General features: G+C 46.8%; 1 protein-coding gene across 2 annotated transcripts in view; it reads left to right on the plus strand.

Annotated features, from left to right (window-relative positions):
* LOC124081584 (doublesex- and mab-3-related transcription factor C1-like) overlaps positions 1-18769 on the plus strand; it is a 37850-nt gene extending 19081 nt beyond the window's left edge. The window contains exons 2-8 of one of the 2 annotated variants that reach the window (XM_046427808.1): positions 14880-15104; positions 15186-15343; positions 15653-15711; positions 16011-16147; positions 16988-17048; positions 17232-17379; positions 18226-18769. In XM_046427808.1, coding sequence (XP_046283764.1) covers positions 14884-15104; positions 15186-15343; positions 15653-15711; positions 16011-16147; positions 16988-17048; positions 17232-17379; positions 18226-18338 — 897 coding nt within the window. In that variant the 5' untranslated portion in view covers positions 14880-14883 and the 3' untranslated portion in view covers positions 18339-18769. The remainder of the gene's footprint in view (positions 1-14879; positions 15105-15185; positions 15344-15652; positions 15712-16010; positions 16148-16987; positions 17049-17231; positions 17380-18225) is intronic. The other variant, XM_058573731.1, reaches the window with a different exon arrangement.
* Positions 18770-25197: the final 6428 nt, after the last annotated feature.

A 25197-nucleotide genomic window follows, 5' to 3' on the forward strand; every position in this document is an offset into this window, starting at 1 on the left:
TCAGACGCACGAGGGCTGCAGGTGGGAGAAAGGGGGTGTAGCTCATGCTTCCAGGAATGTGTGAGGTGTCTGGAAATAGCTACAGGACTGTCTTGGAGAGATCTCTAAGCGCAGCTCTTCCGGGTGGAAAGGGAACGGGGGCACACCCTCTCCCGGACCCCCAGCACCCTGCCTCTGCCCCATGGTTCCTCCCTTCAACTGCCCAGTACACTGTGCTCAAGCACTGGATACATTTCTCACATGTGATGTCCCCTGTGTTCCTCTGTCCCTTACTCCCACCCCTTCAATTTCTCTTTCTTTCCTGTTCTTCTTCTTCTGGCCTCCCAGAAGGCTTAAGCCAGGTTGCTGCTGGCTGAACAGAAATTGCAGAGGTATTCAGGCTGATGGTGAGTTCTCCTTTGGTTGGGATGCCAGAGACAGGAGTGTACCTGGGCCCCCACCACCAGCAGATTGACTCACAAGATGAAGTACGTCAAGGCCCTCAGGCAGTGTATCTTCCAAAATGGTCATCAAAGAAGGAGGATGAGCTGGGTGATAGCATCCAGAATGCATTCTGATAGCAGATGTTTTCCTCTTTAGGGTTATGTGAGATGCTATCTGTTTGTGGGTCTTCATCTGGTGGATGGATGGTGGGTAGGGGTTTGGGGGCCTGGAGGGCTTGCCAACCATGATAGATGGAGGGCAAGGGCCAGAGGTGGAAGGCAAAGCAGCAAAAGTGAAATCTTCCTGCCGCCTAATCCTACTCTATCAAACTCCATCCTGGAAGCTTGGGTTTCAGGAGATGCTGCCAAGTTGTGCACCCTGCTTGCTAACCCTATCTGTGGGGTCTGCACCACTGACTGCCAGCCCCTCTTCCTCTTCCCCATTGTCCTCCCTGCAAAGAGTTACCCTGAGGGGAAGGAGGAAGTGTGTGGCCTCCAGAGTCTTTTAGGTGGTTCTTAAGGTGGGGGTTGCCATTTAGTAATGCATGTGTCACAAAACCCGCAAGGACACAGGGCTGATCTGGTCTTGGAGCTTCTCTCAAACCATGTCCAAAAGAGACGCAGTTATGACTTGAAGCCATCCTGCAGGGAGAAGACAAGAAAGGCATGCGTGCCTCAGAGAGTGATGGAGGAAGTTTACTGGGCTATGGGAGGACTGAGGAGGGGCAGCCACCCAGTCCCTGAGAGTTGACATGGAGTCAGTGAAGGTTTGCCCGGGCAGGCATGCCTCTGGTGGATGAAGAAAGAAGTTGGCCAAGAAGTGGGAGAAAGGCAGAGTGTCAAAGGGAGAACCCAGGATGATATGGTGAGTTTTTGTGCCTGACAGTAAGCAGACCCAGTTTTCTGTCCCAGGAGCTGATACAAGTCAACGTCAGTTCCCCTTCGGGGTTAGAAACCCACACTCCACAGAAATGCCGAACCCTGGTGTCTGATCAGCAAAAGCCCAGGGTTTTCAGTTGTGATAATAGTGCATTGATTATTTTTCCACTCTGATTCATGCTTTTGTGTCCCGACTGAGACAATCTGGCCTGCTCTCGCGACACAAAGTATTTCTCCTGTGGATTCTCTGAGTGCACAAATGCAGCGAATTTTACTTAGACCAATGATTTCTTTGGAGTTCATGTTTGGATGTTGCGTGAGCTTTTGAGGTTTGTTTGCTTTTTTCCTTAAGGAGGTCCGCTACTCCCAGGACCACTAGTGAACTGAATTACTTTATATAGCCCTTGTCAGTATTCCACTGATGGGGTATGTGTAGGTCTCTTTCTGGGCTTTCTGTTTCATACACTGATCCATAGTTCTTGTTCTGAGGCAAAACCATGCTGTTGTCTTTACCATCCCTTTATATTATAGCAGGTAGTTTGGGAGTATATGTTCTCCATCTTTGTTCCCTTCCAAATGGCTTTGGCAAGTCTATGTCCTATGCATTTCCATGGAACTTTGCTTATTTTATTTTATTTTATTTGTAGTTGTAGATGGACAGAATGCTCTTATTCTTTTTTTTTTTTTTTTTGGTTTATTTTTATGTGGTGCTGAGGATTGAACCCAGGGCCCCACACATGCTACGCAGGCACTCTGCCCCTGAGCCACAGCCCCAGCCCTCCACAGAGCTTTGAGGGATGGTTTTTCCTTGTAATTATAGTGATGGTGAAACTAGGGATCGACTACCAGAATACTGACACCTTGACCTTTGTGAGTCTTCTGATCAATGAATGTAGTACACCTCCATTTATTTAGGTCCTTAATGTCTCTCAGCAATCTTTTAAAGCTGTCTCCAAACAGGTCTTTCAATCATGATGTTAAATTTCTCAACAGATAATTAATTTACTTTCCTGGTACTGAAAAAGACATTGAAGCTAAATTTCACTTCCAATTGCTTGTTCCTAGTAAGAGGGAAGAGACTGGTTTATTTGTGTGTTTGTTTTTTCGATACTGCCTTTCTATCCTGTGACCAGGCTAACACGTTTGTGGAATGTGGTAGATTTTTTTTCTGCAATACATAGTACTTTCTGTGTAAACTATCATGCCATCTGTAGGTGAAGACAGTCTCTCGTCCTTGTCACTTCCATGCCATTTCTTTCTTTGCCTCCTTGCACTAGCTAGGGCCTCCAGCATCATGTTGTAGTCACGTGACAAGAGTCTAAGCAGGGAGACGTTCTGACTTCTTCCTCATCTTATGATAGGAACATTCCGTTTTTCTCTACCGAATATGATGGCAGTGGCAGATTGTTCATAGAAGCATTGTATTAGCTTGAGGATGTTCCTTTATGTTCCAACGTTATCACGTCTTTTATTATTTTGTTGATGGAGAAAGGGTGTTTTACCTCATTAAAGGACTTTTCAGGCATGCCAGTTGACAATTACTCGTCTTTTCTTTTATTCCACTTATATGATCAAATTCACTGATGGAGTTTGATGTTTCCATGGGGTAACAAGTGTTTGAGGTGCCTAGTCTGCCACTGGACTAATCTTACTCTTGATTACATATTCTATTTTTATTACATATAAGACCTTATAGGGATGCCACTTTTTCTTTGTTCTCCTTTGCTCTGTTGAGCCTGTTAAGAATTCTGCCCAATCTGTTTACTGAGGTTGTTGAACTGTCCGAGATTATAGCTTTTCAGAGCATTGCATGATTACACATTTGCAGTACAAGTCAGGGGCCTTGCTGTGTTGCCCCAATCCTGGGCTCTAGCGATTCTCCTGCCTCACCTTCATGAGAAGCTGGGACTCCAGTCACATACCACCTCTCCTGGCTTCCATCACTATCCTTTTAATGTCTGTAGGCTCCATCTTGATGGACACACAGTCACCTTTGATAATGGAAGTGTCTTCTTCATTTTCGACCAGTCTACCTAGAGTTTTACAAAGAGTGTTTATCATTTCAGAGAATCAGTTTTTTTTTTTATTTCCATGCTTTTCTTTATGGTTTGACCAATTGCTATTTTGTTGATTTCTGCTCATTATTATTCCTTTCCTTGCACTCTCTTAAGCCTCACTGTGCTTTTCATTCTTTCAGGACATTGGAACGAGGAGTATAAGGTCATGGAGTTGAGGATTCTGTTCTTTTTGACATAGTCTTTTAAAGAAATTGAACCATTGATTAATGTCTTGCATCCCACAAATTGTGATGTAGTGTCGTCATTCTCTTTTGGTTCAAAATATTTCCCACTTTCCTTCTTGATTTCGTTCTTCTTTCTTTTTCCTTCCTTCCTCCTTTCTCCCCACCTTCCCTCTTTCCTTCCTTCCCTCCTTCGTTTCTTTTACATAAGAGGGAATGAACTCAGGGGCATTTAACCACTGAGCCACATCCCCAGTCCTTTATATATATATATATATATATATATATATATATATATATATATATATATATTTTATATTAAGAAAAGGCCACCTTAAGTTGCTGAGATTGGCTTTGAACTGATGATCTGCCTGCCTGGTGTTCCCTAGGTGCTGGATTATATGTGTGCCCCACCACAGCAAGCCATGATTTATTGTTTGACCAACAGGCTATTTTAAATGTTGCTTTTGAATTTCCAAATATTTTTGGATCTTCAGAATATTTCTTCTGGTGTCAGTTTTTTCATATAAGTCGGTCATGGTCAGAGAACACACTCTATCATTTCAGTCTTTTCTGATGTGCAAGTAAAAGCATTTGTTGACTTCATTGCAAATACAAGTCTGTTGCTGGGTTGCCACTCAAAGGCAGGGAAGATCCCTTCAAAGAGTTCCAGAGCAACAGGTTGAGTTTATGTTTATTTTTACTGTAGTTGCTGAGGGTGCCTTTGTGTCGTAACGTAAGGTGTATTTTAGAAATTGTTCCACATGCTGTTCAGAAGAAAGTGTCTTCAGTCACTGATGGAATGAAATAGTCTACACTTATCTGTTAAGACTCAATTATAAATTGCATTTTTTAGTTCTGTAGCTTCTTTATTTGGTGTTTTTTTTTTTTTTTTTTTGATGATCTGTCTAGTGACGACAGAGACATGATAAAGTCACCCAGCATTCTTGCGTTGTGATCTATTTGATTCTTGATATTTCGGAGGGTTTGTTTGATGTATGCAGATGCTCCATTGTTTGGGGCATACATATTTCTGACTGCTGTTTCTTGTTGTTGTAGGACGCTCTTAAGCAGTATGATGGCCATCTTTGTCTCTTCTGATTAACTTTGGCATGAAAGTCACTTTATCTGATATGACGATAAGAACCTATGCTTGTTTATGAGATGCATGGAAATGATAAGTTGCTTTTTTTGCTTTTGCCCTGTCCTTTCCCCTTCAGTGTGTGGAAGTCTCTGCCTATGAGGTGAGTCTCTTGCACACAGCAGAATGCGGGGTCTGTTTTTATAATCCAATATGCCAGCCTATGTCCTTGGACCGATGAGTTGAGTCCACTAACATATTGTGTTATTATTGAGAGATGATTTTTCCAGTCATTTTGATTTATTTCTAGTTTTTAAGTCGAAATACATTGTCCTTTGATGTGCTATTTTCCTAGTGTAGCTTCGCCTTCTGCTGGTTTTCATTTGTATTCTCCACTCGCTCTTCATGAAGTATTACATTGAGTATGTGTTGTAGTGCTGGCTTTGTAGTTGTGAATTCGTTTACCTTTCGTTGATTGTGGATAGTTTTATCCTCATCTTCAAATCTGAAGCTTAATTTTGCTGGCTATACTATGCTTGGTGGGCATGCATTGTCTTTCAGAGTTTTGTATATATTATTCCAAGACCTTCTGGCTTTTAGTTGTCTGGGTTGGCAAAACAGCTGAGATCCAGATTGGTTTACCTCTAAACACGAGAGTCATTTTCCTCTAGCAGCGTTGAAAATTCTATCCTTATTCTATTTGCTAGGCCATGTCATGATGATGTGCCTAGGAGTGGGTCTGTTGTAATTTTGTATATTTGGCATCCTGTAAGCCTTCTGTCTTTGATTTTCCTTTTCTTTCGTAAGATTTGGGAAACTTTCTGTTGTTATTTCATTCAAAAGATTGTGCACTCCTTTAGTTTGTACTTCAGAGCCTTCATCTACCCCCGTGAATCTTAGATTTGGCCTTTTGATGTTATCCGGTCTTTCTTCAAGGTGATGTAAAATCATCATTGATCTTGTGGATCAGTTTATCCACAAACTTTCTAAATTTCTCCTCTGACGTTTCCTCCACTGTGGTATCCATGGGGTCTGTTTCTGAGTCATTCTGGGTTGTTTAGGTTGGCTTGTTCCCTGAGTTTTTCATATTTTGTTTGTGTCTACCCAACTGTCCAAATGGATCTGAAGCAGCAGAGCCTCTTTTCTATGAGCTTTTGGTCATCCGTGCCTCAGACATTAGGGGGAGCCAAATGACAGCCACCAACAGTGCATGCTCTATATGGTACTAAATTCAGTACTTAATTGCTATCATGGCATCTACAATGTTAATTGCCATAATAAACAGAAATGGCGGGATCAGCAAGTTCTATCAATAAAGGCAATAAGTAATCATGAATTATGTCTGGCATAAAATCAAACAGCAGGTATGATCTGTGACTTCTGTATTAATTGTTGTTATAACATTTTGGGGCATGGTGTTTTGTAAACCAATTTGTTATGAGAAGTTAAGAATGGAGTCTATAAAGAGGAGGAAGAAGAGATTGGAGGGCAGAAAAGGGTTTGTAGTTTCAAGAGTTGAATAGGGCAGATGCAGAGGTGACACGGAATGCATTGTTTATGAGGAGGGAGGAGAAAATAGAAGTAAAAAAAAAAGTTGAAGGAGGAGAGAAAGGGAGAACATTAGAGTTTGGCTGTTAGCAAGAGAAAAGAGAGAATGAGAAACAGGGGAAACAGAACTGTGAAATAGACGATACAAAAACAAGCCAAAATACAATAATCAAAACCCTTCACCTTCAAAAACAGAGTAAGGGAAAATAACTGCATGAAATAAATGCTACAAATGAGAAAGCAGAAAACAATATGTACATGTAAAAATGTCCATGTATCAATCAGGGCACAGGAAAACAAGCCAACAAACAAACCAAAAACCCAAAAAGAGTCAATGAGAGTATGTGCTGGCTATCTGTGCCAAAGAGCCTTCCCGTTTCTCTGCTTCCCATCTGCACAGAATGCTGCGGGGTGGAGTACAGTGGAAAGGGCTCGAGGCTCCACTGCCAGGGGAAAGATGCTGCTGTGATGTGTGAGATAATTTCTGTAAGTGAAGCTCTGGGGGCTCCAGTATGGCCCCAGGTATTTTATTGCCTGGGGAGTTGTTAGGCGTTCCTAAATCTATGCACCTCTGAGTCTCCTCAAGGCTCCGATCCTGGGACAGAGGAGCCCATGCTTTGCTGCTGCTGTTGTTCCCAGATACTGCCCTTTCTGGTCTCCCAGAGTTACCCCCAACCTCCATAACTCTCGCCTGCCTGTTGGAATTTCAAAGCTGCTGCCAGATTCAAAGGCGGGAAGGGAGGCAGGCTAGCTCAAGCCTCTCTGTCCTATATTAAGCCCCAGGCAAAATGCTCTCTATGCCAGAGATTCTCTGCATTCACTAGGCTCACTTAAGATCCTGTAGCTGGTGTCCGCTGAATTCCTACACTGTACTTATCCCAGAACTCCTGGTCTCTGTTGGCGCCACTGCAACGTGGATATCCCCAAATAGCCCCTACTTCGGCTCCCTGTGCAGAACTGGTGGACCTGAGGTGTCTTTTGTGCATCACCTTAATGAGCCGAGCAGTCTTTCAGTCAGCCCAGGGAAGGCTGCCCCTCCAGTCCCAGGATTCTCCACGCCAAGTCATCCATAGAGCTTCTCACCCTTTTCTGACCTTGTGTACTAATGTCCCCTGCTCCCGCCAGGAGGCCTGCTCCAATTTTGTCCCTTTATCTTGTCTGATTCACCCAAGATTTCCCAGTCTCCATGGCTCTCTGTCCAATAATGAGTATCAGTGAAGTCCCTTTATCACCCACCTCACAGAGAAGCAGTATCCCTGCTGCCTGAGTTCCATGTCACAGACCTGTGAGAGACCCCGCTTCCCTCTAGTCCACCATCTTAACACCTTGAGTTTAAGGATGTGCAAACTGGAACAGCCTAGGAAGGTGGAGTGAGGCAGAATGGCAGCACCTAGCTTGGCAGAATGAGGCCCCATTCCCTTGGAGAAACACATGTGGAACCAAAAAAAACTTTCTCATACTTCATTTTTCTTGTGCAGCTGTGATTGTACTCTTTATTGGAGATTAGCATATTTGTTTACTTGGCACTCTTAAATACCGGTCACATTCCATGTGTGTGTTAAGCATTGGAACTCACCATGGAGCTTCAGTGAGGAAACAGGAAGGTGACCAGTGGAGCTTGGGGACTCACCTGGGTTCTGATCTCAGCTTCACACCAGGTGGCTGTGTGCATCGGGCGAGTCATTTCACCTTCTTGCTCCTGATTCCATCCAGGAGACACAAGGAATGATAGTTTCTTTCCTCATGGGTTATTGTTAAGAGTACTCTTTAAATTAAATTAATATCTTTTCCGGCATATGTCAACTGTTATATAAAATGAGAGAGGCCTAGGGATTGAGTAAGCACTTACCAACGTTAGCACATCCCTAGGCAGGGTCTGGTCTATAGGATGAGTCCCAGAAGGGCCCCGTGCTAATTTTTGTTCCTTTGTTGTCTTAGCCTGGTGCCAGACCCATAGGAGGAACTCAAAGCCGTTTGTTGAAGGAAGACACAGTCCATATTCTTGATGAGATCAGTGTTTAGCTCACACATTCAAGCCCAGTCCTCACCATGAACTTGCAAATGACCATTTTAAATGAGAAAATGCGAGGCCTATGTTTCATAGAATGTAAACGGTGCGAGGGAAGAGACCCCTCTCTGCTTTTCCTCCTTTCCCCTATTCGTGTATCCCTAGTATTGGGAAAGAGTGCTGGACGTGAAATATGTGATCGGTTGACCTGAGGAAGCACCAAGGGAATCACAGTCATGATTAGAACTCTAGCCAAGATATCATTGTGCCTCTGTGTGAGAGTGTTCATTTTATTTGATTAAAAAATTCCTGTATGCATTCAAGGCATACAGCACGTATTGATATACGCAGTGAAAGGATTGTTTCAGTCAAGCAAGTAAACTCTGCACAGTTACCATTTCTCATGTGGGAGATGTGAGCACCTGGAATTACTGTCTTGGTACGATTCTAGTAGCTATTACTATTAACGATTGTCATCATGCAGTAGATGAGATCTCTCGCCTGGTTCATCCTCCAACCTGCAACTGTGTATGCTTTGGCCAGTATCTCCCATTTCCCCGTCCCTGGTAACCACCATTCTACTTTCTGCTTCTGCATATTTGACTTTTTTTTAGATGCCACATTAAAGTGAGATCGTGCAGTATCTTTCTTTCTGTTTCGGCCTTGTTTCCCTTCACATGATGCCCTCCAGATGTATACATATTCTCCTCAACACAAAATCTCTTTTTGAAAGGCTGAATGGTACCCAACCTATAGGTATCACAATTTCTATACACGTTATTTATTAATGACACTATGTACTACGTTTCAGGCAGCTTGTTCGTTGTTGTGACCAAGAGACTCAACAAGAACAATGTAAGAGGAGGAAAAGTGTTTTTTGGCTCATGGTTTCTGAGGTTCAGTCCCTGGATGGCTGCCTCCGTATCTCTGGGCCAGAGGTGAGGCAGAACATGGTGGCAGAAGGGCATGGGGAAGGAACGTAGCTCAGGACATGGCCACCAGGAGGCAGAGAGAGCTCTGCTCACCAGGGGCAAACTATAAACCCCAAAGTCACACCCCCAAAGACCTACATCCCACAGCCACATGCTACCTGCTGGTAGTTACCACCCAGTTAATCCATATCCCTGGATTAATCCAATAATTACATTACAACTCTCATAATCTCCTCATTTCACCTCTGAACTTTCTCATGTTGCCTCACACCCGTGCTTTTGGGGGACACCCCACAGTGACAACATAACAGTCTGCATCTCTCTATATAATGTGTAGAAGATAGATGTGCAAATGAATGTACAGTTTATACACACACACACACACACACACACACACGCATATATATAAAACACGTAATATGTATTCTATGGTATATCACATACAATAGCATGTATCAATACTTGATGTATTCATATAAATGTTCATGTAACGTATGGAAGAGCGCACACATTGTACATTTGACTCCGATAACTTCTTCTTCTCATATCTGCAAGTCTGTAACCCTTGAAGAATATCTCTTCATTTTCCCAGCCCCTGGCAACCACTGCTGTACTTTTTGCTTCTGTGAATTTATGACTTTGAGAATCCTCGTGTGAAGAAACATAATAGTATCATAAATACACAATTTCCAGTGCCAACCTTATTCCATCCTTCAGCACTGAAACTGCTTGTGTCTCTGAAGCTAAAGCAGGTCTGTTGTGGATAGATCCTACATCCATCGTGTCTTTTATGCGTTTTGTTTTACACTGCGGTGTTCAGTATGTTTCTGTTCAGAACGATTACCAATACAGTAGGACTGAAGCCTGCTAGTTTTGTATGTTCTACCTTACGTTCTGTGTTCCTCCTTCCCACTGTCCAGGCGTTCTTTCGCCATTATCAGGCAACTTCTCGGAATAGGCTTTGCATTTCCTGATTGTTTCCTTATCGTATTTTCCAGTTACGTTCTTCATAGTTGCCAACAGGTGACAGCTCACATTTTAACTTGAATGAATCTGGTTCAGATTATTGCCAACTCAATTTCAATATTCTACAAAACCTGGACTGTATAAAAATTCAGAGCCTCCCCGTCCCTTCTGCTGTCATTGGCACAAAATTACTTCTTTATACACGAAAGCCCATCCGGACGGTTTTATATAACAACTGCTTTTTGCAACAATTGCCCTTTAAACCAGACACAGGAAGAACAGCGTTACCAACCACAGTGCATTCATACAGCCTTTTATTAATGTTGACACAGTTTCCTTCAGTGGTGCTCTTATTGCATCATGGGGAGCAAATCAAGTTACTATTTTTTTCTGAGATTTCCCTTTGATATTTCTCACAGGAAAGGTCGGCCCACAATAATTTCTCTGAGTTTGTCCATTATCAAGAAATACCTTTATTTCACCATCATTTTGGAAGAGGCATGACAACTGAGTGAAATGTGTGCTGCCTGATCCATCACTGATCCTCTAAATAATCTCTCCAAACTACTACTGGGACAGTTAGGGAAATTTAAATGCGGACCTAACATGGACTTGGATAATGTCACCGTATCATTGTTAAATCTCTTCAATGTGATAACGGTGCTGTGGTTGCATATGGGTATGTCTTAGTCCTTGGGAGACACATGTTCAAGTATTTGGGTGAAGTGTTGAGCACTTAAGCAAAACAACAACAAAATTGAGAGAGAAAGCAACAAGATTATGGGAATCCAGGTGAAGGATTTTCTCTGTGTTCCCCCTTCAAATTTCTGTGTTTTCAAATGAGAAGTTGAGAAAAATTTCTCATATATTAAGAGTTACATGCTGAAGTATTATAGATCATATAAGGTAAGGCCTGGTATTTGCTTGAGAATAATCAGGAGGAGGAGGAGGTGGGCTGAGGTTATGTATGAGCTGAGATAGGCCCCAAGTTATTAATGGTTGCAGGTGAGAGCTAGGTAATGAAAAATACCTTATGTTGACCTGTCTTGTACAGGGACTCTCCATTGGTCCGTCAGCAGCAGAAGAAACAGCAGGGAAATGGTTAAAAGAATGAATTCTGGGTCCTAACCTAGATCTTGACATCTGAGAGTACAAATATGGATCCCGGTGATCTGTGTTTTTATTTTTATTTTTATTTATTTTTTTTTTTTTGTCTTTTTGTTGTTGTTGTTGTTGTTCTGGGAATTGAGCTCAAGGGGTGCATTACCACTGAGCCACATCCCCAGCCCTTTTTCATGTTTTATTTAGAGCCAGGGTCTTGCTGTGTTGTTTAGGACCTCGCTGAGTTGTTCAGGCTGCCTTTGAAATTGCTGTCCTCCTGCCTCAGCCTCCTGAGTTGCTGGGATGGATTACAGGTGTGCACCACCATGTCTGTCTGTGATGTTTGTTTTGAAGAGCTGTGTAGGTAAATCTGATGCAAGCCCATATTCCAGGACCACTGGTCTAGTGTAATGTAATGGACCTGGAGATTATTTGTAGGGTGTCTATATATTCTATTTGCATATGTTTGAAATTAAAAGAACACAGGCTTCTAAGTAAAGGAACCACAACCCAGATGTGTTACTGAACAATTCTTAATAAAGTTTCAAAACAGTTAAACACAAACATAAACTCTCTCTCTCTCTCTCTCTCTCTCTCTCTCTCTCTCTCTTTCTTGCTCTCTCTCATACACACACTCACACACACACACACACACAAAAAACCCCACACACAAACACACACACACTTTCAAATGGAGAAGAACCTTGATTCTGGAACCAACCTGACAGAAAGAAACATCACACCAATCTCCCTCATGAGCAAGACACAGAAATCCTAAGCAAAATTTTAGCAAGCTGAGTCACCCAGCATAAAGCAAAGATAATATAAGCATACCTAAGTGATATTTTATCCTAGGAGCGCAAAGCTGGCGCAGCATTAGAAAACGAGAGATGGAAGGGGGGCATCCCAGAGGTCTGTATTGCTAATGGAGTCATTGGGTTGCTTGCTCTAGATGCTAATTAGATGCATACATCTAAGTTTTTGAAAACTCGCTGTGATATACCCTTACGGTGTCTACGTTTTTGTCGGTTGTAAGGGTAATTTTACTCCAGGTTGGGGAAAAACCTATCCAGGTCAGTCAATGTATTCATGGATTAAATGGCTACTGCTTTGTTGATTTCCACACAGGCAGTATCTACTTGAGTTTGCAGGATGAAATTTTGAACTGAGGAATGAAAGGGACATTGCTGCATGTGGTTAAAGGGAAAGAAGTGGAGGCAAGTGGAAGGAAGGAATGGAGAGAAGCAAAGAGAGAGGAAAGAAGGAAGGAAGGAAGAAGGAATGACCTCATGAAGGGGGAAATGCAGGGAGACAGTTTCTACATGAAAATTCTGACAGTGTTGTCTTTAAAATCAGGAGCAATCTGTAGAAGCCCAAATCTGTCATCTCTGTTAGATGTTGCAGCAGGTGGCAAAGCCGGTACTGTAGGAAGCCCATAGGATCAATTGAATTCTCAATACTCACAGATTCCTGGGATATCCCAGAATATCTATATCGGAAGGTTGAGATACAATAGTGTTCGATATGATGGCTGACTTTGTGATCAATATGCTTGTTAAAAATTCCGATGCATTTCTATCATCTCGATCCAAAGAAAAGGATTGCCATTGTGAATAGGCACCAAACACCAGGACAGCAACACTCTAGAGCATCCTGGGGTAAAGACAATAAATGAAGCAAGAGATGTGAGTGTACAAAAGGCAAAACTGAAAGGTACGTGAGAGATGAAAACGCTCAAGACCCACATGAGTGGAGAGTCCATCCTGGTTGATGAGTGAGAAGGATGGATATCCTATAGATTCTCAGTACCCGCTTAGTTGATCCATAGATTCTGTCAAACTGCAATCCAAATCCATGACCAGTGAGAGCACGCCAGTGGAACTTGACAGGCAGAGCTTGACTTGTATTTACACAGAAGAGCCAAAGACAAAGAACAGCAAAGATGTGTTTGGACAGGGTGAATAAGATGTAGGTTCTTGCCTTAGCCAACACATCGAGTGCTGCATTTTGAGAAGGGGAACTGACAGCGTGACAAGTAAAGGAGTTGAAAATGCAGGCAGAGCACCTGTGTCACCTCAAAGGGAGGCTAGTCTGGGAAAGAGCTGTAGGGAGCACAAAGCTCACCCCCCACCCTGGGAGCAACTGGCCTGCCTGGTGAAGTGGGTGCAAGAAGCCACTAGGAGGCGAGGGGGCGCGACCGCGGTGTGTCATGCAGTGAGGGAGCATCAGTGGATCTCGAAGCTCATTGGCCAGCGGCCACAGGGGTGGGAGGTAGAAGGCACTGCTGGAAGCTCATTGGCCTTCGTGGAAAGGCGGGAAAGGGAGAGGGAGCTGGAGCAGCAGAGGGACCTGGGTCTTCCCTCAGGTCTCTTATAGCAACTGATCAGTCCCGACCTTCTGGAGGCTGGGGTAACCACAGGCCAGCATCAGGGATACGACCCTCCCTCTCCATCCTTCTCCTCTATCTTCCCTCTCTCCGTCCCTCCCACTCGAGATCGCCAATTCCTTCCCCTTTCCTCCGCCTCAGTGGGGGTAACCGATCAGATCCCGAGGTGCCACCCACACCTATCCCCAGCAGAACCCATCTGGGGAGGGTCCCTTGTCCTGGCACCCGATCCCTGAAATCTGGCCCCTTTGGCAGGGCGAATGCCCATGCCTTTGGTTCTGAGGTGGGGCAGGATGGGAATGATTGGGCTGGTGAGGAGGTGGGATCATGCCCTCTGGAGAGGTCAGAGTGGGCAAGCAGTGAGGGCTGTGGGAAGACAGGGAGGAGAAGATCGTGGGCGCAAGCACAACTGTCGAATTGTGGAGAGGGGAGTGGAAGATTGCTGGGGGGCTGTGGAGGTCAGGCGTGGGTTTGAATGAAAGCAGAGCGGGAGTGTTGGTCCAAGAGGAAAATTAGTGCCCCCAGGGGCTGCCTGTTGGCTAGGACAGGACCTGGCACCCCATGGAGGGCTCAGCAAACATCTGTTGAATGAAGAGGGTTGGGAATGAATGAAGAAATAAAGGAAAATAAAAGTGGAAAGAGGGTCAGGGGTTCAAGAGAAGGACATGACTCTGTGGGGTGCAAAGGGGTGATCAGCTTAAAGGGCGAGCAGGGGAGTAATTAAGATTAAGGTGGGGTGCAAGAGAAACCAGAATGGAGTGTGAGGGAGGAGGAAACTGAATGTCAGGCATCCATGAGGCTATGAGTTGAGCGCAGGGCCTGTGAGATCCTGTGCGGGAGGGAACGGGTGCAGGAGGTTAGGAAGACAACTGGATGCTGAAGGGGACGCGAGGATTAATAATATTTGGGTTTAGCAGAGCTCAGGATGGATGTTGCATTAAAAGGGGGCAGCAGTAACTGTCCCAAAGGGGATGTGGGTGTGCATGTGTGTGCCTGAAAACGGGATGCATGGCGGAGTGAAGGTAAGCAAGGAGAATCATGATCAGATTGAACACATGAGGGACCCCGTGCCAAGAGGTTGAAGAGAGGAGGTGACATGAGAGCGGGGGCTTCCTGGGGAGGAGGCTACATGAGTAAGGAGGTCGGGTGAAGGTTGGAGAGAGCCATGGGGAAAGAAGGGAGGGCAAATTGATTCATGCGGTGAGCAGGATGGAGAAGAAGAATCCAGCCACCTGAGATGGGGTTCTCCAAGGGCAGAGCGAGTACACTAGGGATAGGGGATGGTGTGGCCATTCTGATCTCCGCTCCTGACCCTAGAACCATGGAGCCCAAAGACATACCTGCTGTGCCCTGCTGCCCCTCCGACTCCAAATGTACCACAGGGCGTGAGACCGGAGCCCCGTGGGGGATTGAACTTGGCCCCAGAAGAGCTATAGGTCGCTGTGACCGCTGCCACAACCATGGCATCACTACCAAAATCAGGGGCGAAAAGCATTTCTGCCTCTTCCGGGCCTGCAAGTGTCACAATTGTGCCTTCTTCTCGTGAGTATGGTGTCTGACAAGGGGAGGGGTCAGGCCTCCTCTGCATGCAACTAACCCTCAGCCTTCTATCCACCACTTTAGGGAGCAGCACAGGGCCTTGCCTGATCGGAGTGCCTTGAAGAGGGAGCGGGGCGCACGGCTCAAGAGGCACCCGGCTCAAGGACTGATAAAGACCATGGCTGCAGCCCCCAGATCGCACCTCCATGTCAAGAAGTTGGCCCTGGAAGCAGGCATCCCGGGTGAGTAGGAGTGTCTCCTGCCAGGGAGGGAGGTCTGAGTCTGGGTAGAGGAAGCCTGAGCAGCTCTGTGGCCAGTCCTACCACCAAATCACAGCGTCACCTGGGGTAAGGAGTACCTGGGCCTTCGATGGTCCGAGGATTTGACCCACTCACATTACCTGCCAAGAGTTTGTAGGGAGGACAGGTGTGGTGGCTCAAAAAGGCCCATGACAAGATGCGACCTCGGGGGCGGGGGGGGGGCATATCGGGTCTGGCCAGGGTGGTGGTGGGTCTGGCCAGCTCATGAAAGCTGTCTCTGGTCTTTTACAGCCGGGAAGGACAACACCATGACCCAGCCTGAGGCCCTCACTTGCGGACCCCCGCAGGAGGTAAGGAGAGGCTGTTGCCAGCGGGGGAGGGTGCCACCCAGCCACTGCTGGGTCCCGAAGCCACGGGTTCCATTTCCAACCCTGCCACTGACTTGCTGTGTGACCTGGGGAAAAAAGTCACTTGTCCCCGGGCCTCAGTATCCCCTGAGGTAAAAAAAAAAGGTAAGACGGGCCAGTCTTTTGAGGTCTTCGGAGCCTGACATCCTGGGCTCCTGTCTCTGTCCCCAAACATGCTCATACCTCCTCTTGCCACAGCCGGCCTGGTGCCTGATTCCACTCTGTGATCTCTGCCCCTGCAGGAGGGCTCCCAAGGGCCTGAGCCGTTCAATGGGCCCCCAGAACCTCCATCTGTGCCCTACTCTCTGGCGACCTTGGATCAGCAGCTGACTGGTTCTCTTTCTGGGGAGCCCCACAGGCACCTTGTCCTGCCCAGCATGTGAGTAGAACGAGGACCACGAAGCCAGCTGTGCCTTGTGCTCTTGTGTGCCCAAGCTCGTGCTTGGTGCCATGGGAGGCAGGAGGAGGAAGAGCAGGATGAGCAGGAGGGGTGCGAGGGGGAGGGGAAGAGGGGGAGGAGAAGGGGAAGGCAGCCTCTTAGACTGAAGGGCAAAGTCTGGACTCTCCCAGCCTTGCCATTTCCTATTCGTGATACCTTGGACAGATGACTTTATGGCCCAGAGCCTCCTTTTCCTAGCGGGTGTGAAGGGGAAAAGTCCACCCTACGCCCCCAGCATTGGAAAGACGACTAGCACGAGGTCTGCCATGCAGTAGGTCTGCAAGATGCGAGGACTGTTGTTGCACAGGAAACAGATGGGTGGGAGAACCGGTCCTCTTGGCGGAAAAAGGGGCTGTGATGAGGGGCAAGGCCAGAGGCCAGTAGAGAAGGCTTCCTGAAGATGAGCCAGGCTTGTCCTTTGAGACCCATGGGGATTGTGTGAAGTGGAGGCAAGAGCCAGCCCCAGCAAGGAACAGCAATCCCATCTCTCCAGGTGCTTTGCACATGAAAACGCAGACAGCTGTGATGCGATGCCCATCACCCTCGCGGTGGCCCTGGAGGGAAGAGGCCAGTAGGAATTTGTGTCTGGGGAAAAGGGTGTACAGGAAGGAAAACAGGCCAAGCCGGAGAAAGGACTTGCCCAAGCCACGAGGACCGATGGCCCCGTGGTCACTGGGATTCCCACATCCTGATATTGCAAAGTCCTGCCCTCTCTGTCTACTGGTGGTGCGTGTCCGCCAGAGGGTTTAATCCCCTGGCCTCTCCTCTCCTTGTTTCCAGATGCTCAAGTCTGCTCCTCCAGCCCTGTGCCACCCCTGACCCTCTTCTACTGCAGCCACAGGTCCTGGGAAAGAAGCGGGCTCCAGACCCTGGGAGGGACCGTGCTTAGTGGTGGGGAAGAGCAGAAGGCCTGGGGGGTGGGGGGTGGGGGCTCGAGGGAACTGGGGGCTGAAGGGGCGCTTGTCCTGGTGGGAGGAGGTGTGGCTCCCCAGCCCCCATGCTCTCACACCCCTTTCCTTTGCAGGTCTCCAATGCCTCCGAACAGGCTTCCCTTTCTGCCGCCTTGGAGTGGCAGCGGAAGCTGGAGGCAGCCGAGGCTCTGCTGGCTCTGAAAAACTCTTCTTGGGACCCTCCTGATTCCATGACCCTGCACCAGCCCTGCAGCCCACCAGGTAGCTTGCTCCTTGAAGGGTGAACATGAGGTGGGCACCCTTGGGAAATGGAGGCGGGGCCACGTTGTGGTGAGCTGCTTCTAACTGGGAAGGCAGGATGTGTGGGTCCAATGTCCCCGGCACGGAGGCCCTGAGGGAGGCTGGGACTTGCCATGATGCTCAGCACATCATATGGAAGCTCGGGGTCTCCTGCCTCCCAGCCCGAGGCCCACGCTCCAGTCCCCTGCGGTGTGCTGCAGTCTGGGGAGGAAGGCATAAGGAGGTGACAAGGGCCTCTCCTCCGGAAGGAGATCTGGTCCCTGACTTCAGGGAACTGCAGCCTGGACCCGGAGGCTGGATGCCTTCCCAAGCGGTGTTTTAGACATGCCCCAGAGTGGAAGGGCTGGAGGAGCTCCCAGGAGGGTTAAACACCCAGGAAGCCTGGGAGGGAAGGCTGGGCAATGCTGCACAAAAACGGTGCGCGGATCATGGTGTGAGAGGAAGTGCTGGAAGAGGAGGGGATGGGGCTGGAGAGGTTGCTGATCACGCGTGTCTGGCAGGCTGGGCTTGGGAGACCAGACCAGCCAGCGTGGGCGGTGCAGAGCCAGGCACTGTTTCTGACCTCATTATTCAGAGACCTTATTCAGAGACCCCAGGCTTGCTCCAAAGAGATGTGGTGGGGGTGGCTGTGACGGTGGGATGGGGTGGGAGGCGAGACTGGAGATTGGGAAAATCAGACCCCTTGGAAGGGGCCAGTGCCATACTCCCAGGGAGCAGATCTGTGATTGGGTTGGGCAGAAAGGGAGGGGGGAGCTGGGCGGGGACCTGTATGTGACCTGACCCTGCCCCCTTCCTTTCCCTCTGAAGCTCCTGCAGGAGAGAGAGGACTCCAGGCTCCCAGCCCTCCTCTGCGACCCAGGCCTGCCAGCTCGGTGTCACTGCCTATCGGACATCTGGGGTGCATCTCCCTCTTGACCTAAGAGCCCCGCGGAGGAGGCCTCGCCACAGCACTGCCTATTTGGGTATCCTGTTTCTGAATGTGCAAAATGTTTAATGTCCAAAATGCTTAACGTCTTTTTTTAAGCCTTCAGGTGTTTTATAAGCTTTCAGACCCTTTTTATGATGTGGGGCAACTCTTTGATTGAGGTTGGGTATTCTTGTACCTTCCCATCCCTTATTCCTTTGGATGCTGGGGCCTTTTTATGTGTCTTATAAAAACAGGATTGCGCAATCAATCTGTCAGCGGGGTTCTGAGTGGGTTCATATGCCAGTGTTTTCATGTGTCTTGTGATTGTGCACTTACCTGTGCACCCATGTACGCACCCATGCATGTGGAAACAGGAAGATGTTTTCACTTTGCGTCTAGGTTTGTGTGTGTGAACAAATAATAAACCCTTGTTGTTGTAAGGCACTGAGAAATATGGGTTGTTTGTTACCACAGTGTAACCTAGACTATCCCCACCCTAACGGTCTGTTTCAGTTCACATTATCGGAAGTGAGAGTCACTTGGGTTTTCACAAGGCTAGAGAAGGGCATGGTAGAGGGGAAGGAGTAGCAAATTTATCCACTGGGTGATGAAGTACCCACCCTCTGCCTGGCACAGACTGTTTTCAGTAGTCTGGAGGGCCACGGATCACCGTGCCCGCGGGATCAGGCCGATCAGGTCAAGGAGCAGAGCAGAGGCCAGGCGGGCTGTGGCCAAGTGAGAGTGCATGAGGGGCAACTGCCGTGGGGCTCCAGCCAAGGGCTTCCATGCAAGAAGGTGGGCTCATTGTTGCCCAACCTACTGCTTTTTTCAAGAGAAGATGGGACTCTGGATTTCGAGGTAAAATGACTCCATTTGTGAGCAGTGGCACGGGTTTCCTCTTTGAGCCCTGTTCCTGTGGGCCAGAACAAACAGTGCTGCTGGACAATCTTGGCTGTGGGGAGACCAGTGCATTTCTAGTCCAAGGTGAACTTTACAGTGGGGGAAATCGAGGCCAATCGGGACAAGAAGGATCCAAGGGGGGAAACGAATTCGAACTGGGCCCAACTTTTGAAGGACCCACGAAATATAAGGGAGAGTCACCACCTCATACTTGCTCTGTGCTCGCTCTGTGCTAAGCACATACAAACTCACAACAACTCTGCAAGTGAAGCATTATTCTTAAAAAATTTTTTAGCTATAGATGGACACAATACCTTTATATCTATCTATCTATCTATTTATTTATTTTTATGTGGTGCTGGGGATCGAACCCAGGGCCTCACACATGCCAGGCAAGCACTCTGCCACTGAGCCACAACCCCAGCCTCAAGGAAGCATTATTCTTGCCATGGAATCTGTGAGGAAACCCACTCAAGGGAGGGAAAGTGACTCACATCAGCGTTTTCATGGGAAATTTGAGCAAATATCAGGGAAAGTGCCTTGTCTTTGTCAGGCCCTAAATTAGCTGGTGATTTATTCTTATAAGGCATCAAACGAAGGGTTCAGACCTCAAAGCAACAGCAGCAGTCAGAAGGCCTTTTCAAAAGCACGTGGCCCCTCTATTTCCCACCCAAGGTCACAGTATGTAGTCATCGATCAGATGTCTCTTCCCTGCACCTGTTCCTCTATCCTCTGCTGATGTTCTAAAAAAATGGAGGAACTGCCCCGCCCCCCACAAGGCAGGCAAGGAAGCTCAGCTAGACACTCCTGGACTTGGCCTTTTCCCCATGCTTGTTACGTCTCTATGTCCTTCCCTGCCCTGATTTTACTCCAGACAGATTGATGGAGATGACATGGAATCACGACCACTCATCTTCTTGTTGTTCATTTGGTGTTTTATTTGTCTGTTTCTTCATTCGTTTTGGAGCCCCAAGAAGTCAGGTTTCTCCTATTCTCTGTGCGATGGGGAGGGGCAAAACAAGCATGCACACATCACTGAGGACTCAGAGCAAGATGGGAGTCCATCTCATACAACCGATTCTTCCTAGATGTGTTACGTGCATAAATGGTCCAAGGCCCTCCTACACCAGTGACAGATAAAGGGTTCCCCATATTCCTGAAGGGAGGGAGCAGAAGTACTGGAGAAAGCCCAAGACCCTACCATGCAACTATGTCCCAGGCACACCATGGACCCCACGATGGGTTGGGTACAAGAGCAGGTATATGTTGGTAAAAGGATACGGCAGGAGAAAGGGGAAGAAAAGAGAAACAACGTGCAGAAGTGGGGGCAAGGAGTGAGGCCCTCTCTGTTTCTTGAGGCTCACCATCCTTTACATGCAGGGCTGTTTTCAGACTTGACACAGCTGTCACACACGCACACACATAGGCACGTGAATGTGCACGCTCACATGGATTTCTGTAAAGTTTAGCACAGGCTGTTTCTGGTGTGTTTGGGGAACCTCAGGACGCCTTTGTAAATGTTCACTATCACGTGTTCTTGTGTTTCTCATTTTGTCACGTACCACCCCAGCTGACAGGTTGAAAACATCACGGTAAAGAGCACTTTAACAGTTATGTCTTGAATCTCTTGGGTTATGTCACCACTTTAGCTAGGCCTGAGCATACCCACCCTATCTGAGCCTCCAGAGTGACTCGATCTCACCTGGTAGGTGAAGAGTTAACAACGGGGTCTCTGGGGTTAGGGGAGGGTGGGGGGATGTCTGGCACTGTCCCCTTTGCTGCTTGTGGGATCCAAAAGGGATACCAGTGAATGGTGTGTGGGGAGGACACACATTTCCACCATTGAGATGCAATAACTGTAAATAACCTCGAGAACATAGATGATAGTGAGGTGCAGGAGAATGATTAGGGATTGGTGAATTTCAAGCAAGTATTACCTTTGTTTCCCATCTAGAGGATGTGATCGTTACTTCATATGATTGGGCTTTTCATAAGGGCTGTATTCAACAACTGGCTCTCAAAAGCCTGAAAATGTAACAGTCAGCATGTATGGTCCAGTAGGAGCTGGCTCCAGCACTCCTCTGATTTTGACCTTGGCCCAGGGAGACCAGTCTTCCAGAGTAGGCCACGTGAACAATGCACGCACACAAAGGGTTGTGACTTCTGGTCTCTAACCACGAACGGCTTCACACATGTATGTGGGAAAGTACTATTTTTAACCCCTCAAATGGAATGGCTTGGGACAAACATTGAGCTGAAGGAACAGCCAAAAGTGCTTATGTGGGAAGGTGCACTACTGGAGGGGGCCAAAGTGGGTAGAAGTGCACGGGAGGGATGCCAGGATTGGCGAAGCCCATACAGGGGTGCATTCCCCAGATTTCTTAAAGGATAAGGGAATGGGGGCCACTGGTGTCACCTGGGCCCTGCACTTGTATCTCTCACGAGACAGAGAGACATTCTTTCTTTCCCTCCTGGTGCTTAGATCCATGCTACACAGGGTCCACAAACTCCTCTGTTTGCCTTCTTTTTTTCCCACTTTAAAACACATCCTTGCAAATACTTGCTCACCAGATGGAGAACAGTGTTATTTCAGGGAATGGATGCATTGACCATACGACAAGGGGCCTTGTGAAGTGTTCAGAGCCAAATGCTTGAATCGCCTTTTCAAAAGTGTTGCTTTTGCTACCGTGTTCTTTCAGCGAACGGATGTGCGAGCCACAATGGAATGCATGTAGTGAAGTGCTTAAGCCACATGAATAGAAGCAGTTACCCAACGTGAAAATAAATATCTGTGAGATCACTCCATAGTGCTCTGCAGAGGCACCCCTTATTCCTTTCAATATCAACAGAATGGATGTGCCATGGCATAGTCCAATAATCTTATGTTGATGGATGCTTTGACTCTTTCTCTACTTGCTGTTACAAACCCTGGCTGCACTGACATAATCTTTACTATTTTTATTGCTATATTTTGGAATGGATCTGTAGATGTATTATTGCTGCTTAAAGGGTAAAAATCACAGGGTATCTTGCTCACTACTGTCAAATCCCCCTTCAGAAAGGTTGTGTCATTATCCATTCCCCATCAATATCTGACAGCACAAATTTTCCCAGTGCCTCACCAGGAGAGCTGCCAGAAGTTTTGATTGTGTTCACCCCATAGGTGACAAATGACATGCTAGTGTATATTTTAGCTTGCATATCTCTTGACTTTGCACAACTTTTTCGTGTGGTTCACAGTCATTCTTGTTTTCTTTTTTGGCTAGGCTCTCTTAATTTATATTATTGGCCCAGTTTCTACAGAGACTCAGCTTTCTTTTCCCTCTACAAAACACTCCTTTATATCTCAGGGATATATTGGGAGAGTTGCCTCTTTCTCTGATGTAAATTGCAAAACATTTCCCCCTATTGCCGTGCAACATTTTTTACGTCGTGGCGTTTTGGTTCATTTCATGTTTATTCTGTCATCTTTATCAATACATTGACTTACTTCTCCTGGAGATTTCCCATTCTTAAGTTACAGAGGATTGACACTTGAAACACTTACATGGTTTCACACTTTACATTTTAGACTGCAATCCATTTTGTAATTTATACCCATTTGTGGTGTGAGCCAGAGTTAGGGGTTCCCCACGGGAGTGGCATTAGCATGACGGTGGTAGAGAAACCCATGCACACGGGTGAGAAGTGTAGAGATCAAGTGTGAAGGCACAGTACATTGGCCACGGTTAAAAAAAAAAAAAAAGGAGGAGGAGCAGGAGGCGGAGGAGATGGAGGAGACAGAGGAGGAGATGTTTCTACTGAAAGGTGTATTCCCAGAACGGGGCATAGCTCTAGTGCCCACCCTCTATTCTACACAGTCTAGAGCAACCGGGAGGAAATCTTTAATAGCGGGCTCCTGTCCTGGGACTTCCAGGAAAATCATGTCCGTCATCCAATGCTCTGGCACATCTGAGGCCTGCGTGTTGATATAGATTCTGTCTCTCCTGACTTGGAAGTCGGAAGCAACCTGAGACAGAGTTTGGAAGGCCCTGAAGACAGCCCAGCAGGCTTCAGGAGCTGCATGCAGTTCCATAGGCAGGCACCTGGGGAAGAGAGAGATCAGAAAAGGTTGGAGCAGGGGTCATTGAACCTCCACCAATTGGAGAGCCTCTTCCTATGCACTGAGCCAGAATGAAAAGATGGGGAGAAGCGGTGGCTTCCTCAAATACCCAAGTGCCAACAGAAGAGTGCAAGACATGTAAGTCAGCACAGAAACATGGGCCAATCAGAAGAACCCAACAACTTCCAGAAGCTGACCTTCAAGAAACAGGGACATATGAGCAGCCTGACAAAGAATTTGAAATGCCCGTCACAAACGTCTTTGACAAGCTGAAAGGAGACACAGGTGAAGAGCTGAACGACTCCAAATACAAACCGAGAGTGTGTGTGAACACATCTGGAAGACTCACACTTCCTGGTTTCAAAGCACACGTTACAAGACTATGGATTTCTAAAGGGTATGAAGTCAGAAAATCGGCCAAGGGAATAGAACAGAGGAAAGATAGTGTAATGAGCCGGACATAACTTTACTATGTTCGTATATGAAGGCATCACCCGTGAGACTCCACATCATATACACCCACAAGAATGGGATCCTGATTACAATAAGTTATATTCCATGTATGGATAATATGTCAAAACACACTCTACTGTCATGTATATCTAAAAAGAACAAATCTTAAAAACAGGCAAACTATGGGATGGGAGGAAGTGTTTCCATATCATGTATTTGAAAACTGGTTGACATCCAGAATGAATGGTGAAGTCCCACAACTCAAAACAAAAGTTCTAACCCAGTTTAAAAAAAAATGGGCAAAGGACTAGAGTTGGGTTTTCTCTGAAGATGAGGAACAAATGGCTGAGAAACTCCAGAAAAGATGTTCCAGGTCACTATGCATGAAGGTCATATGCATCTAATCCAGAATGAGAATTCGCATCACCCCCATTAGGATGACTGCTCTCACACAATAAGAAAACAGGTGCTAGCGAGGATGAGGAGAAATTGAAAGCCTTGGAGAGTACTGGTGAGGATGCCAACCACTGCAGACTTGAAAAAGGGTACTCACGTTCCTCGAAAGCTGAAAAACCGAACCACCACGTGATCCTGTGATTCCCCCTACTGGGTATATAACCCCCCAGCCTGAAAGCAAGGTATCAAGCAGACATTCAAGTGGCTGTGTTTGAAGCAGCATCACTCACGAAAGCCAACCCAGTAGCCCAATGACAGGTGAATGGATGAGCAAAACGGGGAGTCCATATGGAAGGGAATATCATTCAGCCTTGAAAAGGAAGGGAATTTGCACACATGCTAGGACATGGATGAACCTTGAGGAACTCAGGCTAGGTGATGAGATGTAAGCCGGTCACAAAGGCACAAACGTTGTGGGATTACACTTGTAGAACATGTCCAGAGTACTCAGATTCATTGAGTTGGAGAGCAGAATGATAGATACCAGGGGCTAAGGAGAGGGGGAAAGGGAAGTTGGTGTTCAATAGCGTTTCAGAAGAGTGACATGAAAGGGGGCATTGGAAACTTGTTCTGCAATGATGTGAGTATACTTAATATTACTAAACTGAACACCTAAAAAGAGGTAAGAGGGAAGGTGTATGTCCCCTGTGGTTGCTTTTGTTTTTTCTTAAGCACCAAGAACACACACACACACACACATCTTTCCTCACGGATTGGAGAAATCATCTTGGTCGTGCATTAAATTTCCCTGTGCGTGTGAGTCTATTTCCAGATTTTCTATTCCATTTCTTCAGTCTGCCTACGAATGCACAAATACCAAACTGTTTTAACGTTTGGGACCTCAGATTTCCAGGCAGCAGTTGGCTTTGTGACCTCAGTCACCTGACTGTTTCAAGAGAAGCTATCCACTTTCATTTTGTCCGGCTTCTTCTTGTTCTGAGGAAGAAAGTGACAGCATTCA

Source organism: Marmota monax, unplaced genomic scaffold, assembly GCF_021218885.2.
Source record: "Marmota monax isolate L192 unplaced genomic scaffold, Marmota_monax_Labrador192_F-V1.1 WCK01_AAM20220418_F8-fsc00647, whole genome shotgun sequence".
NCBI lineage: Eukaryota > Metazoa > Chordata > Mammalia > Rodentia > Sciuridae > Marmota > Marmota monax.